This window comes from Heptranchias perlo, chromosome 9 (assembly GCF_035084215.1).
Source record: "Heptranchias perlo isolate sHepPer1 chromosome 9, sHepPer1.hap1, whole genome shotgun sequence".
NCBI lineage: Eukaryota > Metazoa > Chordata > Chondrichthyes > Hexanchiformes > Hexanchidae > Heptranchias > Heptranchias perlo.
The window spans coordinates 30,331,122-30,355,120 of record NC_090333.1 but is presented as its reverse complement, the minus strand read 5'-3'; the positions used below and the strand labels follow the sequence as shown (position 1 = coordinate 30,355,120).

General features: G+C 42.0%; 1 protein-coding gene across 5 annotated transcripts in view; it reads right to left on the bottom strand.

The window, feature by feature from the left end:
- Window positions 1-983: 983 nt before the first annotated feature.
- Window positions 984-23,999, bottom strand: part of ccdc24 (coiled-coil domain containing 24) — a 106,091-nt gene continuing 83,075 nt past the window's right edge. For all 5 annotated transcript variants that reach the window (XM_067990107.1, XM_067990109.1, XM_067990108.1 and 2 more), the window contains 3 exons: window positions 4,578-4,647; window positions 3,124-3,238; window positions 984-1,950 (listed from right to left, as the gene is read on the bottom strand). In XM_067990107.1, the coding sequence (XP_067846208.1) occupies window positions 1,224-1,950; window positions 3,124-3,238; window positions 4,578-4,647 (912 nt within the window). In that variant the 3' untranslated portion in view covers window positions 984-1,223. The remainder of the gene's footprint in view (window positions 1,951-3,123; window positions 3,239-4,577; window positions 4,648-23,999) is intronic.

The window sequence follows — 23,999 nt, the reverse complement described above, 5'->3', positions numbered from 1 at the left end:
GCCGAAGGGCCTGTTTCCATGTTGTAACTTCTATGATTCTATGTCCTTCCGAAGGTGCGGTGCCCAGAACTGCTCACAGTACTCCAGGTGCGGTCTAACCAGGGTTTTGTATAGCTGCAGCATAACTTCTGCCCCCTTGTACTCTAGTCCTCTAGATATAAAGGCCAGCATTCCATTAGCCTTATTGATTATTTTCTGCGCCTGTTCATGACACTTCAATGATCTATGTACCTGAACCCCTAAGTCCCTTTGGACATCCACTGTTTTTAACTTTTTACCATTTAGAAAGTACCCTGTTCTATCCTTTTTTGTTGCAAAGGGGATGACCTCACATTTGTCTACATTGAATTCCATTTGCCACAGTTTTGCCCATTCACCTAACCTATCAATATCCCTTTGTAATTTTAAGTTTTCATCCACACTGCTTACAATGCCACCAATCTTTGTGTCATCGGCAAACTTAGATATGAGATTTTCTATGCCTTCATCTAAGTCGTTAATAAATATTGTGAATAATTGAGGCCCCAAGACAGATCCCTGCGGGACTCCACTAGTCACATCCTGCCAGTGTGAGTACCTACCCATTGTCCCTACTCTCTGTCGCCTTTCGCTCAGCCAACTTCCTAACCAAGTCCGTACTTTTCCCTCGATTCCATGGGTTTCTATTTTAGCTAACAGTCTCTTATGTGGGACCTTACCAAATGCCTTCTGGAAGTCCATATAAATAACATCCATTAACATTCCCCTGTCCACTACTTTAGGGCTACAGTGTAAAACGGGCCCTAGCAAATCAGCAGCCTGTTTTACGTCTCTCCCAATTTTAATTTACATTGACTTCATTATGTTGCCACTTTTAATAAAAGGGCTTTAGGGCATTTTAGATAGCAGCAGATACATCGTTCCTGTCAGCATTTAAAAAGTTACATTCTCAGAAATAATGTTTTATTTAAAAACATTTAAAATTTATTTCATTTTTCATGCTTTCTTTCAAATCATAAGAAAATAAACATGTTTGATATCTAGTTTTCTTTTCTTTTTATTTTACTTTACTTAACACACATCTTAAAGTAAAACATGAGGTAGCAAGATGGAAATCAATTAATCAAAATGCCAAGGTATTGGGAGCTTTGGGTACAACCTATGTGCACGATTTTTATGGTAATCAATAGATTTAGGTTATTTCAAATCAAACCAAACTTCTAAACCGAGGCTGGTACCACTCTTTATGCACTGCCAGCAAGGCCATTTACTCGGGCTCGTCTCACTCTGTGTGAGGACCTGGGCTGAGCACCAATGGGCTTCTCAGCTGAAGGTGGTGCTGGGATAAGACTATGACCACCCTGTTTAGATGTTGATGATAACACCTCAACAGGGCTTCTCAACCTGGATGATAAAGTCCTCTTGTTTTCTGTGGTGCAATGAGCTTCTGTATGGATGGAGGAAGAGATTGACTGTTGCTCAATTGGGATGCTATTGGTAGACTCTGAATACACCAATGACTTCTGCACGTCCTCTTGTAAAGATGACGATTCTTCCATACAAGTCCTGTCATGTGTAGGCTCTGTTTCACTTATCCTGAATGTTCTTGACACGTCATCCATTAGATGTGGTTGAACTTTACTCTGACTTTTCACCTTAGAGCAAGGAATGGAAGAACATGCACTTTTTGGTGCAAGACATCTTGCTGATGCTCCCTTGCCACAGTGAGTGGGTACAGATAAGTCCACAGCCCCAAAAGAGGTTCTGTGTGGTGATTCAGCGAGTATTCCAGAATGTCCCAATTTTATTGAACAGTCCCTAGTTCCATTGGCACTGGATCCACCTACAGATGATATATTGTGCTGTTTCATTCTCTGTTCTAGATCTGCTTCTGACAGCTCAGATGTTAATGTTGAGGAGTGAAGTCCTTCTGATGGGTCTGCTGCTGTGTTGCTCCATCCCATTGTCTTCCTATATCAAATAAAGAAGAATGTTTTACGTAGAATGTCATTGTACAATAAAACCTTTCTATAATCAACACTTTCTGGAGTGGCTTGTGGTTGTCCTTCTTCTAAGCATGTGATGCAAGATATATGTGTGTGTGAATTACCAACTTAGTGGAGGCCATGTGAAAGACAACATAATGGCATAGTGTTCTGGAGCTCCAGGACACAGTTCTGCAGACTGGTAGCTCACAGTTTCACACCTGCAACTGCTCATTTAGTGAGTTGTTGATCTCAGTCATGCCACTGTTGGAAGGCAGCAAGCAGGGGCCAGTCATTATCCCTCACAGGGAGGGAGACAAAATCAAAGGGCTGTCATCCCAGGAAACTGTCCTCATGCACCTCCCAGCAGTCAGTTACATCATGAAGTTGGAGGAAGATGAGGAGCAGATCGCCAGCCTGATCTTTCTGGGCATTGTTCTCAGAGGGGCTCGAGAAACTGCAGCAAGATAAAAGGGGGGAAAAAACACATGGGCCCTGAAATTCCTGGGTTTGGGAAGGCTAGAAAAGAAGATTTCTGCAGCGGTTCTGCCAGAATTCCATCCCATTTACAATGCCCCATTAAATTTCAGTGGGTGGGGTCATGGGAAGATCTTCTGCCTACACCCCCTCCCCCCCACCCCATGTTAAGGGAGCATGTGTAGGGGAATTACCAGGCTACCCTGGGAAATTCTGTCTATTCTGCCTTTATAAGGCCTCAGGGGAACTAACGGCCCCAATCCCTCATCAGCCGCAAATAATCAGTCCCAGAGGGATCTATTACCTTTAAAAAAGGCCCCCGGCCCCATTGAGGGAAGGGTTCGTAGATAAAGAAAATTCACCAGGTCACTGGGCTCCTCAGGCCTCCTCAGAGCAGGATGGCACCGTTTCAATATTCTGGGGTGATGTTAGGGCAGATGCCAATGTTATGCCTCTGTGGGTGCCAGTGGCCTGCCATTTCCATGTAGATGACCAATAGTGAGCAAATGCTTCATTGACACTAATGTAATTCTGAGAGTTCTGAATTTCAAATTGAATCTGACTATCAGCAACTAAATTTCAAGGTACAGCGTTCAGCCAAGCTGAGCACAGTGGCCGTAAAAAGCCTCTCTGCTTGCTTATAATCTGAGGAGGAGGAAACTGAGTTTTCAATGCCTCTTACCTGCAGGATATCTGTGAGGACCTGTACCCAGGTGGTTTGTGAATCTGTGACAGACTTTGTATTGACGGTGGCAGCTGCAGATCCCGTTCTAGGATTTTTCGTTCCTCTTTTAGTTCTGAAGAAAAACAAAAGCTTTAACAACATTCAGGAGCATCTAGTGCTCCCTCTCAAACAGTGTGGTATGAGTGGCATGAGGAGAAGGATGAGAACGTAGAGGAGAAAAAAAAATCACTTACCTTTTATTCCAAACAGCATAAGCATCAAGCGCATCCGATTCAGACATAATGCAGGTTAGATGGAGGATAGTGTTTGGTACATATCAAGTAACGATAAAATGGTTTTTAGCATTTACTTGAGGTAAAATAATTTACTATTACAGTTATTTAATGGTTTAAAGGTTGAATTTAATGAAGTCATCATAATTCTTCTAGAGCATCTTCATAAAACAGGGCAAGAAAAGTTGGTCCATGATAGACTAACCTGGAGAATCTTCTGACACGTACAGTGCAACTCACGGTTAGGTCACCAGATTTTCTACAGATTCTTATCTGCTTCTACATTCAGTACTCTTCATATTCTGTATGGTTTTGGGTGTGTGATGTTGAAAAGGAGGAGGATCATTAGCCATTGAATGACTGGCTCGATTTTGATTCTGGTCTCTTTTCTAATTCTGTACTGTTCTTGCCTTACATTGTTCTGGTGGGAGTTTGCGAAAGGGATATGTAAAAATTATGTACAAAAAGTGGCAGAACCTTCAGCTGAGGCAGGGGTAGAGAAGGGCGATGTTATGGAGGTGGACGTGGAAGTAGGCGATCTTGGTGATGGAGCGGATAGGGGGTCATTTTTTTTTAAATGACATTAAAATAATAGCCCCACTTCATGATTATTACAGCTCCTAAATTCTACAAATTTATAAACTCATGAATGGTTGCTGATAAGTTTGTGGATTTTTACATAATTATCCCCTTTGCAGTCCTACAACCCTCCGAGATCTCTGCGCTCCTCCAATTCTGGCCTCTTGCGTATCCCCGATTTTAATCGCTCCACTATTGGCGGCTATGCCTTCAGCTGCCTAGACTCTAAGCTCTGGAATTCCCTCCCTAACCTCTCTACCTCTACCTCTCTCTCCTCCTTTAAGATGCTCCTTAAAACCTACCTCTTTGACCAAGTTTGGGCACCTGTCCTAATATTTCATAATGTGGCTCGGTATCAAATTTTGTTTGATAACGCTCCTGTGAAGCACCTTGGGACCTTTTACTAGGTTGAAGGCACTATATAAATGCAAGTTGTCGTTGTTAAATATGTTTTACAGAAAATCCTTGTTTCATCATAAGCTAATCTTTGCACATTACAGTATTATATTGGAAACAATGGCAGAGTATTTTGTTGACATACATTGGTTGCTTGCCCGTACAAATTGGAGCTCAGAACCCACACAGTGGAAAAGAACATACCTGCAATTGATGGCACTGCACTTTGCGTCATGAGGTTCAAGCTGTACTTATGCTCTTCTTCTAAGCACTCCTGCAGATAACATGAAGCAGGGTTAAAGCCCCATGGTTATCATTCCTTAACAAAGTGAGTATCTATTCTCCAATTATAAAATAACAATAAGCTTTTGATATCAAACTAGATTTTTTTTAAATAATTTTTGTTTTAAAAATTACTTTGTGTTCTCATTTATTATTTTTGTAGTTTTCAATTGAGTTTGCTTATTATTTCATTTCATGATGGGCATTGATCGTCTTTATTTTATATTTATTCAGTGTTCTACATTAAGATTAAAGTGAACTCAAATAGGATGATGCCTGAAGGTTGGATAGATTATTTTTCTTGCTGATGGAGGACATAATGATATTCGACCTCTTTTTATCTGCACTACTATTACTTAACATTAGATTATTGTGGATTTTTGAACACAGCAATTATTTTAGAAGAATTGGTGTTCAGCCAAATGCTTTCAAAGACAGTTCAATATTGCAGAGTAGAATGATTGGGGTATGAATTAGTTGATATAAAAATGGGCGATAGCGAATTGACTTCAATGGAAAAGAAAACTGAGCCGAGTATAAAACAGGCGGCCGATGTGCTAGCACCTGTTTTGCACTAGCTCCCAAGATCAATTTATACCCCATTAACTTTAGTACATCTGCTACCAATTGCTGTAACAGAAAAAAGCAGCAAGCAGACTTAGAGACAGAGAGCACATGAGCAGGATAAACAAGGACAGTGAAAGTAAATGTGTGCATTTTCTTTTCATAGCGAGTAGATCTCCCATAGTTCAAGAACTGGAGTGTGGTTTATATTTACTGATACAAGGTAAAATATTATCCATTTTGTGTTACTGGAACATACAGGTCCCAGAGATGTAACATTTATAATACTATTTACCTACTACTTTGCTAAACTTGCTTACGATGCAAATACTTTCTTTGTTCTCTCCTCAAAACTTCTTATTCTCAGTTACTTACATGATATTTTCCTTGCTATATCCTCACAGTGAATTTGCAATGTTTGCCTAAGGCGAAAGTACTTTATTTGTTTACTCTTTCTTTCCTCCTCAAAACCTTGTTTCTTTTTCTTAGTGACGTGCATGATTATAAAAGATGGTTGATTTGTAATTCTTGCGAAAGAGGTCATTGGCATAACATTGCACCAGGGAAATTTTACCCATCATCGAGTTTCCAAAATGAGCCAGATCTTTAAGGCCATGGGCCATAGTCCGAGCCTGATTGACAAATTGACTCTGGCTTCAGCGTCTCAGATCAGAATCAAAATTTGATGACTTATTCTATATAGAATGCTAAAAAGATTAAATATTTTTATTTTTGATTTTGAAACTGTAACTCCCATGTGGGACTGAAGGAGGTTTTTTTTTATTAGTTCATGGGATGTGGGCGTCACTGGCAAGGCCAGCATTTATTGCCCATCCCTAATTGCCCTTGAGAAGGTGGTGGTGAGTCGCCTTCTTGAACCGTTGCAGTCCGTGAGGTGAAGGTTCTCCCACAGTGCTGTTAGGTAGGGAGTTCCAGGATTTTGACCGAGCGACAATGAAGGAACGGTGATATATTTCCAAGTTGGGATGGTGTGTGACTTGGAGGGGAACGTGCAGGTTACAGAGGTGGTGGTGGTTGGGGGGGTGTGGGGACGGTAGTTTCAGAGCTACCAAACAGGAATTGCCACAAAACAGATTGCCCAAATAATTTCTTCATGTTGTTTACAGATGTGTTTTCCTTTCCTCCTTGAATCTGTATATAAAACTAAAAAATAACAATTATAGCGTAACAAACATATAAAAGATTATGCAAATGTGACAGAGTCATTAAATCTACATCCACAGTGGTCTGCTATTCCCTGAGTCTTAAAGGTTGAGTCTGCTTCAGTCCCAGAGTTACAAATTTCGCCTGGGTCTTGGATATTTCACCTGAGGGGGCTTGACACACAAGTGTCCTCCCGAAAGAGCTAGAAATAAGAACATAAGAAATAGGAGCAGAAGTAGGCCATACGGCCCATTGAGCCTGCTCCACCATTCAATAAGATCATGGCTGATCTTTGATCACTTTCCTGTCCGATTCCCATATCCCTTGATTCCCCTAGAGTCCAAAAATCTATCTATCTCAGCCTTGAATATACTCAATGACTCAACATCCACAGCCTTCTAGGGCAGAGAATTCCAAAGATTCACAACCCTGTGTGTGAAGAAATTCCTCCTCATCTCAGTCTTAAATAGCCGACCCCTTATCCTGAGACAATGCCCCCTAGCTCTGGGACTCTCCAGCCAGGGGAAACAACCTCTCAGCATCTATCCTGTCAAGCCCCCTCAGGCAAAATATCCAAGACCCAGGTGAAATTTCTAACTCTGGGACTGAAGCAGACTCAACCTTTAAGAATAGCAGACCTCTGTGGATGTAGGTTCAGTGACTCTGTCAGATTTGCATAATCTTTTATTTGTTTATTATGCTATAATTGTTATTTTTTAGTTTCATATAAAGGCAGAAAGGAAAACACATCTGTAAACAACATGAAGAAATTATTTGGGCAATTTGATTGGTTTGTTTTGTGGCAATTCCTGTTTGGTAGCTCTGAAACTACCCCCTCCCCCCCCCCCCAACCACTACCACCTCTGTAACCTCCTCCAGCCCCACATTCCCACCTGTGCCTTGAGGTTCTCTGACACTGGTTTCTTGTGTATTCTCCCTTCCACCATTCACATTTCAGTGGCAGAACCTTCAGCTATCATGGTGCGACTCTGCAATTCCTTCCCTAAACCTCTTTTGCCTTGCTACTTTTCCTTTGGCTTTAAAATACTCATCAAAACCTATCTTTTCAACTGTGCATTCAATCATCTCTTATACCTCTGCTTGGTGTCCGTGCTGTCCTATGTGGACCACTTTGGAATGTTTAAGCGCTTAAGGGAGGGAAATATGTATCTTGGCTTGCACAGGATGCTACTTGCCTGTGTCTCATGATTCTTTTGCTTTCAACCGGAGAAACAAAGTACCACTGTAAATCATTGGCTGTGACTAAATGAGTCAATGCATGGCAAAGTTCCCAATCTAACTATTAAATTACAATGAACAAATAAAGCCTGACTAATTCATTCTTAGTCATCAAACTGCAGGCTGGATCCTCCTCCCATTGATAGGTTAGCAGCAGACACACGCCTCCATCACTAACCAGCTGCAATTTCTCCCAGGGTTCTCATTTGCCATGCAGAGCAGTAATACCATCATTGGGCAGGAAATTCAGAGCTGCAGTGTTTAAAATGCTATAGCAAATTAAGTGGACATAGGATTTTCTTCAGAGCAGCAAACAGCTGTGGCCAAATTGTCTGAATGTGAAGCAGTTTTGGTGGAGTCAGCAGCTGCAGAAAATGGTTCAATGACCTTGCAAGGGTTGCTAAGATAAGTCCAGGCACTGGTGACAATATATATCTTTTTCCACTCATACTGCCTTCAATCACCTCCTTATCTATCATACTTTTCTCTCTGTGCTTAGGTATCAAGGATACTCATTAATCCAAAGTGCAATCTCTCAAAACACCCAAGCACCTGAGCTAACAACCACTCTATCTACTCAAAGTTTCTCACAACAGCTTCTGCTAGTTTTGAAGGCGTCTTGATTTAAGAACATATCTGTTCCTCTCGTCATCCTGTCATGCACACACTCATATGGGACAAGTATCCATGCCAATCATTTGCCTGACTCACGCATAACCATCACCAGAAAATGTAACCGGAGAGGATTGTTATCACTTAAAACTCTGAGTCTGCAGGAAGAGGAGGCCTTACACATCAAAGGCAAACAGACAGGAGAGGCTGTGGGAGGTGACAAGGTTGGTAGCGAGGTAGCACATTGTTAAGAAGTAGACAGGCTGATTGGAATTTTTGGCACTTTTTGGTGAATGTTGTTCTGTAAACATGGCTTGTACATGTACAGTTCTGAGTTCATTTCTGTGTAGGCTTTCAAGTTTTGGTAGTTTGGATGACAGCACGAGAAATGTAGACATCCATCCTACAAAGGAACTTGGCACAAGTCTTTGATAGTGAGTGACTTTGTAAGGGTGGAGAGAGAGAGCAGGCAGGTATGGTGACGTTATTTGAGGAGTCAGTCTTTATTCATTAGGCTATCAGTTGTCTTCTCCTTTCTCTGTTCCATGTCCACTCCTTCCTGTCACCCTCATTATGTGGGGTGGGGTGGGGGAGTCCTTCTACCTCCTCTTCATCATTATTGCCTTCAGCAAAGTTTTGTAGTACCCAGCAAGCTACAGTGATTATTGAGAGTCTCTCTGAGCTGTACTACAAGGCTCCATCAGGTTTATCCAGGTACCTAAAACAAGACTTGAGAATGCCTTTAATCTCCTTTATCACACCTTGTAGTGGCATGATCCTCATTATATCCGTTGTCCAACTTTGTCTGCAGAAGCTTACTAGAGTCATAAGCTATCCCTGCTCATCATCAACCACCCTGATACATGGCTCTAACTCATGAGGATTGGTATGGCAGATTGTTGACTGGGAAACATCAAGGCAAGCTACTGGGTTTCTGGCCTTGATGTGTAGGATAAAGTGATTGGCACTGCCCATAAATAGAATGAAAGCCTCATTGTTCATAAAATTGAGGGAGTTCTCATTTGAGACTATGAGGGGCACATGCATTCCATCAATTGCTCTTTGAACCTGTGGGACTGCTGCCAGTCTGTAGAACTTGATAGCTCCCTCTCTCAGTTTGTCTGCGTCCATTGGGAAGAATATGAATCGCGCAGCATTCCTGAATAAAGCAGCAGTGACCTTCTTGATCCATTTGTGAGCAGCTGGCTGACTAATGTGGCACAAGTCATCTGATCCTGCCTGGAAGGATCCAGTTGCAAAGAAATTCAAGGCAGTTCTGATCTTGACTGGTACAGACAATGCTGTTCTCCTAGTTCAGCCAACATTTGACAACAACCTCCAATGGTAATTGCAGCCTACTGATGCAATGACAGTCAGAAAAGTCTAAGTAAGCCCTTCTTGGTTTGTAGACCCTGGTGAGTAGATATGTGTCTGTGGTACCTCTGTGTAAAAGCTTCCAATCTAGCCTCTTTCATTTCCCCATTCTCCTCCTTTTCATAGCATAAGAAAAGAGGGATTTACAATGAGAAATCCCGATGCAAAGTCGCACTTTGAACAAAGCTGATTAAAACTAGCAGCAAAAGTCCTATCTGAACCTCCAAAGCAGTAAAAGGATCGACATACTGGGAAAGTATCACCAACCTTCAGTAGCAGCACACAAAATGGCCTCATCAGTGTGGTATCTGTCTCAGGAGAAACCTTACTGCAGCTCTTACTGCCACTTATATAGTGACTGTAATTATTTGGGATGAGTTTGGGGCATGATATACAGTATTAATAAAATTTACAATGTTTGAACTGTACCCCAAGTTCATGTCAAGTATTTGTGGTAAGTATTATGACAAAAAATGTCAGAAATATAGGAAATTATTAAAAATTCAACAGTTAAGTACATTTTTGTATCACAGGCATGAAAAAGCTTCAGTCTCAGTGACAAGATTCTTAAGATAGAACCAAGTCTGCGCCCCTTCCCCACTGAGGTACTTATCAGCCCTTCAAACTATATTCCCGTTGAGACACCCTTTAATCCCCAATCCTCATCCAAGGCACTTCTCAACCAATTCCCCTGGCACTCCTGGTTAGTTTCTCAACCAGCACCACCCCCACAGAGACAGTCTGCCATCCTTCAGCCTAGTCTGCCATCATTCTTGTCTCCATTTTCCCCTCTCCTTCCTAACCCTCCTCCTCTCCCTTACTCCCATTCCTTTCTCCCCTTTCTACTCCCTCCTCCCCCTTCCACTTCCCCTTGCTTGGTCCCATTACCCTCCTGCCCTCTAGCCCTGAATAGATCAACTGGTTGTATATTAAAAGCAAGACGTGGTCTCAGAATTCTAATGATAATGCCCCTGAACGTTATGTGACTCATTGTGCACAGTGGGGCTCCAACTAACACTACGCACCAGCCTCTACAACCCTTCTTCCTCCATCCACACATTCAGAAATGGTAGGTATTCTCAAAATTCTAAAAATATTTTCTTACCAGAATCTGTGCAGAAGTGGCGAAGAAGTAGAGATAGATACTGTCGACGTACATGCCACTCTGGACTCAAGCCTATTATTCCTTTTTCTCTTTCAGCTGTCGTGCACCACTCTCCTCCTTTTCCTCTCATCCAGCTATGTCACATTTCATCTCCACTTTCTCCACAACCACACCTTCCTTGATCTCTCTTCCCATTCATTACTCCACAGCTAATCTTTTCTCCTGCAATCATCCCGGGCTGAAATCCCTTCTCAACAATCTCACAGCTTCCCTTTGTGTCTCCCTCAGCATTCATCATTGTGCCCACTGTAGGATCCACCAGTGGCTCTCCGCCCATTTACAGATTCTGAAGCCCTGTCCTTGATGTCTTTAAAGGTGCCAGCCTTGGCTCAGTGGAAGCACACATGCCTCCGAGTCAGAAGGTTGTGGGTTCAAATCCCATTCCAGGGACTTGAGCACATAATCTAGTCTGACACTTCAGCACAGTACTGAGGGAATGCTGCACTGTCAGAGGTGCTGTCTTTTGAATGAGACGTTAAACTGAGGCCCCGTCTGCCTGGACATAAAAGATCTCATGGCACTATTTTGAAGATGAGCAGAGTTCTCCCCAGTGTCCTGCCTAATAATAATCCTACAACCAATGACACTAAAACAGATTATCTGGTCATTATTATATAGAATGTATAGCACAGAAACAGGCCATTCGGCCTAATGGGTCTATGCAGGTGTTTATGCTCCACACGAGCCTCCTCCCTCCCTACTTCATTTAATCCTATCAGCATATCCTTCTATTCCTTTCTTCCTCATGTGTTTATCTAGCTTCCCCTTAAATGCATCTATGCTAGGTATAACCTCTTAGTTCTGGTATCATTCTAGTAAATCTTTTTTGCACCTTCTCCAGTGCCTCTATATTCTTTTTATAATAGAGACCAGAACTGTTCACAGTACTCCAAGCGTGGTCTAACCAAGGTTCTACACAAGTTTACATAACGTCTCCGCTTTTTAATTCTATCCCTCTAGAAATAAACCCCAGTGCTTGGTTTGCTTTTTTTTAAATGTCGCTACTTTTAGTGATTTGTTTATCTGTACCCCCAGATCCCTCTGCTCCTCTATCCCATTTAGACTATTATCCAAGCAGTATGTGGCCTCCTTATTCTTCTTCATTGCTAGCCATGATGTGGAGATGCCGGTGATGGACTGGGGTTGACAAATGTAAACAATCTTACAACACCAAGTTATAGTCCAACAATTTTATTTGAAAATCACCTGACGAAGGAGGAAGCCTCCGAAAGCTTGTGATTTTCAAATAAAATTGTTGGACTATAACTTGGTGTTGTAAGATTGTTTACATTCTTCATTGCTGTGTAGCTACTCCAACATCATCCACTTCCCTCCATATATTTCTAACCGCCTTTAGTTTATCCTGCTACATTAGCTGTTGTTGTATTCCCTGTTTTTAAGTTTCCTTCCAGCATGTGCTCTTTTATTTATTCTTTATTTTTCATCTTCTGTTGCATTTCTCAGTCAATTTATCCAAATTCTCTTCTACTTCTGGTTTGAAATCTTTTCCTCTAATTCTCTACTGCAAGTTATTTTTGGCCTTTGGCTCTCCTTACTATTGTGCCTTTCTCCTTTGAATCACAGTACAACTTCAGTTTCTCTCTTTCTTCCACCATTCTCTTATTACTCTGCTGTCTATTCTTTTTTTGTCAAATTCTTTTCAGTTCTTGCCTGTCTAGGATTCTCTTTCCCTGTTTTCTTTCAGCCTGTTTGTCCATTTTCTTTCCACTTTCTTCTAAAGAAGCTTTGCACAGTCAGACCGTGCTCTAATTGACCACCTTGTTTCTGAATTTCATCGTGTTTGGGTGTTCTAACTCTTATTGAGTCTCCGGTTGCCAAGATCTTTGCTCGTGTAATCTTCAAACACTACTTCTCAGATCTGAACCTGGATTTTTACTCCGAACCGTGGAAAGAGCGGGGTGGGTGGGGTGGAGGATTTCGGGACAAGAAGCCCGAGAGTAAAGGGTTCCCAGACGTCCTGGTGATTCTTGGCGAACAAGCCAGTTTGACAGGCTAGCTGCCTGTCAGACAGGAAAACAGCCGGGAAACGGATGTCAGGTATGTCGGAGATCAGTGGGGGCAGGGGGGATTGGGGCCGGAGACACGAGGTGGTGGTGGTGGTGGGAAACCGGACATTTTGGGGGGGGGGCGGGGTTGGGGTCGCACACATCCGGGGAGGCGGGTTGCCAGAGAGTGGGGGTTAGCCGATCGTGTGCATCGGATCGCGGCAGGTAAGCTTGTTGGGCCTGAAGGAAACACTCCTGCTCCTCCTGGCCCACAAGCAGTGCAATAAAGGCACTTACCTGTTGATCCGGGCCTTCTCATCTCCTCTTACATGGCGAGAAGCAGAAGGTCCGAGAATCCCGGCCTCCAGTTGTTAAAAATAAAAAAGCTATTAAAATGGAGGCCCGCAGCCTCCTAAATAAAAATTTACTGTCCGATCCACTGAAATGAAATGACATCAATAGAATACAACAGATTTTCAAGGATGGCCAGAGTATTACCACAGTCGTGATTAATTGACATCAGAGAGGCATTCAGATTATTCCCACGACCAACTGCCAATGGAGGCTGAAGAGAGCGAATTGTTTTCTTAGCCAGTATAAGATAGATAACAGCTGCTGTTGCTGTAACCATGGTCTGGGGACTTAATCTGCAGATACAAAATCCATCAGACTTGAGAGCTATGTATAGTTTGAATACTTATCAAATTGAGATATTGCCTACTGTCTCAATTGGTGGGCTAACAAAGCTCTAAAATCCATTGTCTATTAAAACAAATTGCAAATTTTTAGTCTCGTACAGCAAGAGATGGACTTGGCATTAGTGAAGGAGTCAGAGAATCTTTCCATTTGTGAAAGGTTTCTTGCGTAATGATGGACGAACATTGGAGAACATTGCCAACAACATTAATTGTCCAATCTATGTGCTTACAAGCTGTAGCTGCTGGAGCTGCTGGTTCAAAAAAAACACTTCCCATTCAAAGTCCATGGCTGGTATTATTGTCAAATTGCAACACAATTTAGTGACTACAATCCAGATGGGGAATATAAAACTGGTGGGTCTAAAATATTCTTCACTAAAGCATCATTGTGGTTCCTATAAATGCACCTTAATGGATTTCAAACATCTGGCAATTCTACTGAGGCTTTATGGATATAGCAGCCCCCAAATATGTTCTTTTAAAATTCATCAATAATAAATAGAGTTGAAATAGCCCAGCGTGAAGTTGACAGAGATCTGGGGTATAAGTAGACTCTGCACTTAGCATGTCCAGTCACTGCAAAACAACAATCAATAAAGCAAATATGATACTGAACTATATGGGCAAAACAGTAGAGTACAAGCCATAGGATGTTGTGTTAAAACTGTACGGTGTCCTAATCACACTGCATTTTGAAGCAGTGTTCCAATTTTCGGCAAGACACAAACCCCAGATGTAGCTTTGAGAAAAGTATGAGAATAATCCTCAACATCAAGAGACTTTGTTAAGAGGAAAAAACGGGAAATGTTGGGTTTTTCAGTCATGAAAGGAAGCAAATAAAAGAGTCCTTAAAGGGGTACATAAAATAGTAAACAGTATAGAAAAGATAAATCCAATACTATTTCAAACTAAATATGGGAGAGGGGTAGATAAATACTCAGATGATATGGCTGCTGTTATATCTTGTTGGATTCCTTTGAAATCCAACTATTTCCATAATTTGTGAGCAGGGAAAAGGTATTGCATTTTGGCAGCAGAAATCCATCTTTACTTAAAAATGCTACAGGTGCAATGAAGGTAGCCAAGAAACATATCTGCTTATCTCAAAAATTAAAATCTCTAGGCTCCTTTCTGAAGTGGGAGATGCATTCATGGAACCATCAACTGATTGGTGACATGGAACACAGAAAAACTTTATTAAATGACAATGTGTGAGACCAGAAGTTGCTCGAGGCTCTATTAATTAGTATCTTTTAATACCTGTTCTCAAGTTGTGGGTGATCCTGGCAGGGCCACGTTTATTGCCCGTCCATGGTTACCCTGACAAGGTGGTGGTGGGCCTTCTCCTTGAACCACTGCAGTTCTTGTGCTGGTGTTCCAACAATGGTGTTAGGTAGGGAATATCAAGACATTGACCTAGCAACGATGAAGCAATAGAGATATATGTCCAAATCAGGATGGTGTGTGACTTGGAAGGTGATGCTGTTCCAATGTCACTGCTGTTCTTGTCCTTCTTGGTGGTAGAGGTTGCAGGGGAAGAAGGTGCTGCTGAAGTAAGCTTGTCGAGTTACTCCAGTGCATCCTGTGGATCATACATACTACAGCTACACTATGCCAATGATGGAGTGGCCGAATATTGAATCTGATGGCAGGGCTGCCAATCGAGCAAACTGCCATATCCTGACAGTGTTGAGCTTCTTACTTGTTGATGCAGCTGCACCCATCCAGGCGAGCGGTGAGTATTCCATCAAGCTCCTGACTTGAGCCTTGCAGATAGTAGAGAGTCTTTGAAGGATCAGGAGGTGAGGCACTCATCGCAGAGTACACGGTTTTTGTCTTGTTCTGTAGCCAGTGTTGATATGGCTGGTCTAGTTAAGCTTCTGGTCAATAGTGACCACCAAGTTGTTGATGTTGGCAGGCTCGATCATGACGGTGGCATTGAAGGTCAAGCAAGCGTTTTATCTGGTTTGCGATAAGGATTACCTGATACTTGGTAATATAAATGTTAACTCCTACTTATGAAGCCCAAATCTGGATATTATGGAGCTGAACACTGTGGAATCATCAATGAACAGTCCCATTCTTGACTTTACGATGAAGGGAAGGTCATTGATAAAGTAGCAGAAGATGTTTGGGCCAAGGACGCTTCCCTGAAAAACTCCTGAAGCGATGTCCTGGGGCTGCACTAATTGGCCTCTGACAACCAGCAGCATCTTCCTTTATGTCAGGAAAGCAATGCTGAAGTGGAGATATCCGGCATGTAATACAGGATTTTGAGGTGGATGAGGGAATTAAAGACAGTGTGAAAATCAACATCAAAAATAAAGTGCAAAAGGTAAATGAGTTCACTTATGTCTTGTACGTTTCAGTGTCAGCTCTTATACTGATACAGTACACACTATACAGAAGCTGTTTCAATTATATAAATATTGCAAACCTCTACACTTTACAAAAACATATAGCTCCCTTGTGCTAAATGTTCTTTTACTGAGACTAGAGGGATCATGTCTGGGTGACCGTTTATTAAGAAAACATTCAGCAGTTGACAGCAGTTGTAAAACTCTGTTACCTTCCTCTATTTACAGTTTCTTTGTAGAGATTTCTAAGGCTTTTTTGTCTGAGTTTCACATCTGACTATTCACTTGAGTGCAGTCTGACAACAATAAATGTAATTCTAGAATTCAATTAAGATACTGTAAAGCATCAAAAACTATATTTCTCTTTGCATTTTGCTGCTATAAAAAGAATGCATAGCTCAAAAATATAGAAACTCAGTACAGAGTTAAGGGGTAGCTTTACACTATTAATTTGTGCCACCTTGGAAATGGAGCTAGACTGCCCCAAACTCATGTTGAAAGATGAACTCATGAGGACGGCCTCAACCGGGATCTTGGGTTCATGTCACGCTACACGTTACCCCACCAGCGAACAAATGTTATCTGTTTTTAATATAATGGGTCATTTGCTGGCTCTCTCTGCCTTCCGGATGTTTCTGCCTCTCTCTGTGTTTTTTTTTCTCTGTTTTTTTTTCCCTGTTTGTTTTTTTATTGAATGTGTATTCGGAGGTTCTGCAGGTAACACCTCTCTGTCTGAACACGGTGATTGCCTTGGCAACGGGCAGTTGCAGAGGCAGTCTGTAAACACCATTTATTATTGTTCAATATGTATAAATGCGTAGGCTTCAAGGAGATCTTGAAACATTTGCCTGAGGAAGGAGAAAATCTCCGAAAGCTTGTGAATTTAAAATAAAATTGCTGGACTATAACTTGGTGTTGTAAAATTGTTTACAAATGTTGAAAGAGGACATTGATCCATCAGTCTGGTTGGATTATAACCCAGTTCCAGAGGTGAAAGGATTCACTATAGCACCTGTAACCTCCACTGCTTGCAATTCTAAGCAATTCTGTTGTGGACTGTTCTGGGGCTTACATTCATAACCACAGAAGATCAAAGTTAATTTTCTTACTACTAGATTATAGATCCATTATTTACATCAACTGATCAGTACTCAACACATAAATTAATAAGACTGGAAAGTGCCCCAGTTGTTGCTGGGACTTCAACCCAGAACCAAAGAGGTATAGAACAACCTTCCCACAGGCTACAATTACGGGGTTGTTTAAAGGAGGAGTGGTCTACAGAATGGTCCGATAATTCGAAAAGCCATAAAGGGCATCCCTTGAAACCCACTGTTACTATGCTTCAAAATTGGAATTAAGAGGCAACTCAACAGCAAATATTTGTGCCCAACCTTCCCAATTTGGCCTCATGAATTTTCACTCTAGTGATATTTAGTGACTTCTGCCCGCAGTCCACATTTTTTGATGTCACACCATAGGAATTCTACACAAAGGACTGGATTTTTCTCCGCTATAGCCTGACTTCAGGTGGTATAGACGTGTAAAATTATGGGATGTTGGGCAGAGAGGCTGACTGCCGCCTCGCTCCCTCTACGAGAACCATAAATTTTGCTCCTCCCACCCCAGCAAGGAAACTGGCTATTCCACCCGACCACCCGGCTGCAGGTAAATGATGGCGGGGAGGCAGGGCCCGGGAACCCGTCCGATTTACGTGTCTCATACTGGTGCTGCCAGCAACCCAAAGGACTGCCACAAGAGGGGTGGCTGTAGACCGAGGGGCATCAGTGAAAATGTCAGCCTTGCCATTCCTCCATAATGGCACCAAACACTCACTGATGGTCCAAACCGAGAACTTTCTTAAAATATTTTCAGGGTGATTGACTTCCCCCTTTAACTAGCCCTCCTCCTTTTCATGGTGTTGCTGCTGCATGTTCCTGGGCAGCAGCAGTGGGCTTCCTCTATGTGGTGAGGATCCTACCCAGAGTCATGGAGGTCACGAGTTTGGGAGGTGCTGCCGAAGAAGCCTTGGACTAGTTCGTGGGACATCATTCCCAACTTTAGCACTAGTCCTCAGACGTCAGTGAGGAAGACTTTGCAGGGTTGACTGGGCTGGATGTGCATTTGTCGTGTCCTGATTCGATGCTTAGGTCGCAGCCGAGTGCTCTGCCCAGTTTTCGTCGTCTTCTTTCTAACAGTTTGATACAACTGAGGGGCTTGCTAGGCCACTTCAGAAGGCAGTTAAGAGTCAATCATGTCGATGAAGGTCTGGAGTCACATACAGACCAGACCAGGTAATGATGGCAGGTTTCCTTCCCTAAAGGACAGTCGTGAACCAGTTGGATTTTTATGACAACACAATACCTTCACAGTCGCGTTTACTGGTACCAGCTTTTTATTTCTAGATATTTTTTTCTTTCCTTGTATTCTACAATAAATACCTCCAATGTCCCCTCTTGAGCCATGCAAGACTATATTACTGCACTTGGGGGCACTTACCAACGCATCCCACTAGTTAGCATATTGTCCAAGATAGTGAGTAGAGTGCACTAGATTACTAAGTGATTTTGCCAGCAGCACAAAATGATCTGCTACAAGCAATGAATCATAGAATCATACAGCGCAGAAGATGGCCATTCGGCCCATCGTACCTGTGCTGACTCTTTGAAAGAGCTATCCAAATAGTCCAACTCCCCTGCTCTTTCCCCATAGTCCTGCAAATTTTTACTTTTCAAGTATATATACACAATTCCCTTTTGAAAGTTATTATTGAATCTGATTCCACCACCTTTTCACGCAGTGCATTCCAGATTATAACTCGCTGCGTAAATTTCTCTTCATCATCCCTCTGGTTCTTTTGTCGATTACCTTAAATCTGTGCCCTCTGGTTACCGACCTCCTTGCCAGTGGAAACAGTTTCTCCTTATTTACTCCATCAAAACCCCTCATAGTTTTGAACGCATCTATTAAATCACCCCTTAATCTTCCCTGTTCTAAGGACAGCAATACCAGCTTCTCTAGTCTCTGCACATAACATGAAGTTCCTCATCCCTGGTACCATCCTAGTAAATCTCCTCTGCACCCTCTCCAAGGCTTGACATCATTCCTAAAGTATGGTACTGAAAATTGGACACAGTACTCCAGTTAAGGCCTAACCAGTGATTTATAAAGGTTTAGCATAACTTCCTTGCTTTTGTACTCTATGCCTCTATTTATAAAGCCAAGGATCCCATATGCTATTTTAACAGCCTCATCGACTTGTCTTGCCACCTTCAAAGATTTGTGTACATAAACTCCCAGGTCTCCCTGTTCCCGTACCCCCTTTAAAATTGTACCATTTAGTTTATATTGACTCTCCTCATTCTTCCTTCCAAAATACATCACTTCACTCTTTTCTCCATTAAATTTCATCTGCCATGTGTCTGCCCATTTAACCAATCTATCTATGTCCTCCTGAAGTCTGCTACTATCCTCCTTACTACATTTCCGAGTTTCGTGTAATCTGCAAACTTTGAAATTATGCCCAAATACAGGTCAGTAATATACATCAAAAACTTGATTATGAAATCTAACTGACAATGGGGTCGATTTTAAGGCAGATTTTAGAAGTAGACAGACACTTTTCTAAATATGTAAATACACTGACAGCACCACAGCAGTGAGCACTTTTGAGCCTCAGTTAAAAAAATGACAAACTGCATCAAAAAGCAATATGACTATATAAATAACAGCTATGTGGAAAACACCAGTTGGGCTGGATATGCAAGCTGTTTTTAAAAACTTTTTTCTGTGAATTTTTTGCTGAAGGTAGGTACGTTAATGTTGCAGAATGGAACACTTACAGAATCTCAGGGATTTTGGGTCTGGAAGCTAAACATTCCAGAGGATAATGCTCCTTTCAAACTCCACAGGAAAAATGGCACTGCAATAAATACAACTAAAACACATCCAATAGAGAAGTAGGGAAACAGATGTGGTAAGAAATCCTGTACATTTGCAGGTTGGAGCTGTTTTTTCCAGATGCTAAATATTCCCCAGTGATTACATCAGAAAAAAACCCAGCTTGAGCTATGCTAAAAGCAAATACTTTGAGATGCTGAATGAATGGGCACTTGTTTCACATTTTCACATTAGATAAATCACAGAGCTCTGCATTTTCCAACAAGTCGGGAAAAGTGTCAATGAAATAAAACAGAAAATGGTGGAAATACACAGCAGGTCAGTCAGCATCTGTAACAAGAAAAGACCACTCAATGTTTTGGGTCTAAGATCCTTCCTCAGAACACTTCTACTGGTTTAAACTATTAACTGAGACCAAACAAAGGTGGAGATATTTGATGAAGAGTTGTACATGGCAAAATCTGACCTTCTGGTCATGTTGTCTCAAGCAACCAATAGATTTTTCAGTCACTTCAATTGAATCTACAAGTGGATTATGTTGTCATCTGCTGAGGTGGACACAGCCAGCATAGAAGTCAACTGGTCACCAATATGAATGAGAACTAGTAAATCTAGAAGGAGCAATTGCTGCAGGAGTTCTTCAGGGCAGTGTCCTAGGCCCAACCATCTTCAGCTGCTTCATCAATGACCTTCGCTCCATCATAAGGTCAGAAATGGGGATGTTCGCTGACAATTGCAGTGTTCGGTTTCATTCGCAACCCCTCAGATAATGAAGCACTCCATACCCGCATGCAGCAAGACCTGGACAACATCCAGGCATAGGCTCATAAGTGGCAAGTAACATTCGCGCCAGACAAGTGCCAGCCAATGACCATCTCCAACAAGAGAGAGTCTAACCACCTCCCCTTGACATTCAACGGCATTACCATCACCAAATCGCCCACCATCAATATCCTGGGGTCATCATTGACCAGAAACTTAACTGGACCAGCCACATAAGTACTGTGGCTACAAAAGCAGGTCAGAGGCTGAGTATTCTGTGGTGAGTGACTCACCTCCTGACTCCCCATAGCCTTTCCACCATCTACAAGGCATAAGTCAGGAGTGTGATGGAATACTCTCACTTGCCTGGATGAGTGCAGCTCCAACACCACCCAGGACAAAGCAGCCCGCTTGATTGGCAGCCCATCCACCGCCCTAAACATTCACTCCCTTCACCACCGGCGCACTGTGGCTGCAGTGTGTACCATCCACAGGATGCACTGCAGCAACTCGCCAAGGCTTCTTCGATAGCACCTCCCAAACCCGCGACCTCTACTACCTAGAAGGACAAGGGCAGCAGGCACATGGGAACAACACCATGTTCCCCTCCAAGTCACACACCATCCCAACTTGGAAATATATTGTGATGTGGAGATGCCGGTGATGGACTGGGGTGGACAAATGTAAGGAATCTTACAACACCAGGTTATAGTCCAACAATTTTATTTTAAAATCACAAGCTTTCGGAGATTATCTCCTTCGTCAGGTGAGTGAGTGAAAGGTTCTCAAATCGCATATCTTATATTAGGCTGGGACACGCTCACACCAAAGGTGTTCAGACAGGTTAGCCATGGAAAACAGTTCTGAATACACAATGGGTCAGGTTACAAAGCCAGAGAGAGAAAGAGACCCAAAAGGCAGAGAGAGAGAGAGAGAGAGAGAGAGAGAGAATGTCCAGTTGTATTAAAAACAGATAACTTTTTTTTTCCTGCTGGTGGGGTTACATGTAGCGTGACATGAACCCAAGATCACGGTTGAGGCCGTCCTCATGGGTGCGGAACTTGACTATCAATTTCTGCTCGACGATTTTGCGTTGTCGTGTGTCTCGAAGGCCGCCTTGGAGAACGCTTACCCGAAGATCGGTGGCTGAATGTCCTTGACTGCTGAAGTGTTCCCCGACTGGGAGGGAACCCTCCTGTCTGGCGATTGTTGCGCGGTGTCCGTCGCCAGACAGGAGGGAACACTTTAGCAGTCAAGGACATTCAGCCACCGATCTTCAGGTAAGCGTTCTCCAAGGCGGCCTTCGAGACACACGACAACGCAAAATCGTTGAGCAGAAATTGATAGCCAAGTTCCGCACCCATGAAGACGGCCTCAACCGGGATCTTGGGTTCATGTCATGCTACACGTAACCCCACCAGCAGGAAAAAAAAAAGTTATCTGTTTTTAATACAACTGGACATTCTCTCTCTCTCTGCCTTTCGGGTCTCTTTCTCTCTCTGGCTTTGTATTCTGACCCATTGTGTATTCAGAACTGTTTTGCATGGCTAACCTGTCTGAACACCTTTGGTGTGAGCGTGTCCCAGCCTAATATAAGATATGCGATTTGAGAACCTTTCACTCACTCACCTGACGAAGGAGATAATCTCCGAAAGCTTGTGATTTTAAAATAAAATTGTTGAACTATAACCAGGTGTTGTAAAATTCCTTACATTTGGAAATATATCGCCATTCCTTCATCGTTGCTGGGTCAAAATCCTGGAACTACCTACCTAACAGCACTGTGGGAGAACCTTCACCACATGGACTGCAGCGGTTCAAGGCAACGGCTCACCACCACCTTCTCAAGGGCAATTAGGGATGGGCAATAAATGCTGGCCTTGCCAGCAATGCCCACATCCCATTAATGAATAAAAAAAAATTCAATTCAATGCAATGTTACTCAGTAACATTACACTTATTCATTTTCAAGAAATAAATGAATTGGTCAGTCAAAGGTAATAGGTAGGAAATCTTTAATTGGTCTGCAAGCAAAGTGACCCTTGGATGAAAGACAGTGAGCCTCCAGTTCACATCAATAGAGAGTTGAAAACACCATAGTTGGTCCTAAAAGTTGTCTGATCTGATATTGTCTGATCTATCCAGTTCTGCTCTTTCAGCTCTAGAACTTTCCCTCCACAGCATTGCTTTTGTTCCCCATCATCATCCTGCTGGCCATCACTGCTCTCCTACACAAATCTCAAGAACCAACTGGAATTCCTGTACTTGAGACTTTATTTTGAGGCATCCATGCACAGAACAATAAGAAATTAAATGTTTAGGAATTTTAGCCTGAAAATCTAGCATGAAAAGGTCTCAGCCAAACTCCAGTGTTTCTCATCTGTAAAAAAGGTGCTGCACCGTGCATCCAATACAACACATTAAATCAGCATTTAGATTAACAAGCCAGGGTGAGACACATTCATTAGTCCCATTTTCCGCTGGTTATTTTAGTTGAGTTTTGAATATGAAATATCAATACAATTTGAAACTAATTTTTCTCCTTTTAGAACACATGCAAAAGCCACACATAAATGCATTCATGCAGAGTTCTATGACTACAGAGACATCTGAGCAAACACACAAATTCACCATTAAAAATGTGCATCTTGTAAACAAGTGAATGACTGAGACTTAAGTAGTGAATGATTCTATTTATTTCAAACTCTGAGCTTGTTATAGGCTCAGTTTAATTTGGGTAATTATTATATGGCATTTTTTAAAAATAAAAAATTAGAATTTTAATTAAAGGGTTGTTATCACCATTTGTACTGGGCCAGTTCCTGGAACAGCCTGTTCGGAAAACGGCACTAGTATCAATTTGTTGGACGAAGCAACAGGTTCAAGCAGAACAAGAGACATTCTCATCATTGGGACTCCTTTTAGAGCAACCCACTAACAAAACACAGTGAGGTCTTCTGAAATAGTTTGCCATGGCAACAATCCCTCTACCAGTAATTTTAAGAAAAATTTATGATACAAGAAATGAATTAACAAATTAATGTTGAAATTCAAAAATAGGCATGACTCATTTCTAACTTCTACACCATTTGCATTTGAACTCCATGAGCTTGTTGATATTAAAAATCAAAGCTGAACACTATTGAAGAAACACCAGCTCCAAACTGAATTCTCCCCTGGGTTTTTAAAACAGAAAATACTTTAAACTTACACTTTTGATCCTTTGAAGCTTTTCCAGACCTCTGGTTAAGTAATGTAAACAAACAGAGCAGCTCAACGCCAAAAACTACTGTGACGATTTACACCTGTCGGTGGAAACTATACCAACCTCATTTCCAAGATGTCCACAACAATGTTTTTTTTGTAAACCTATCCAATCATTTGAAAAAGTTATTCCAGTCAGTCGATTAAAAATTTAAATCTCGGGTAATCTTGGTTTTAATCGCCTATTTAATTGATATAATTACTGCATCCATCTCATAAGAACATAAGAAATAGGAGCA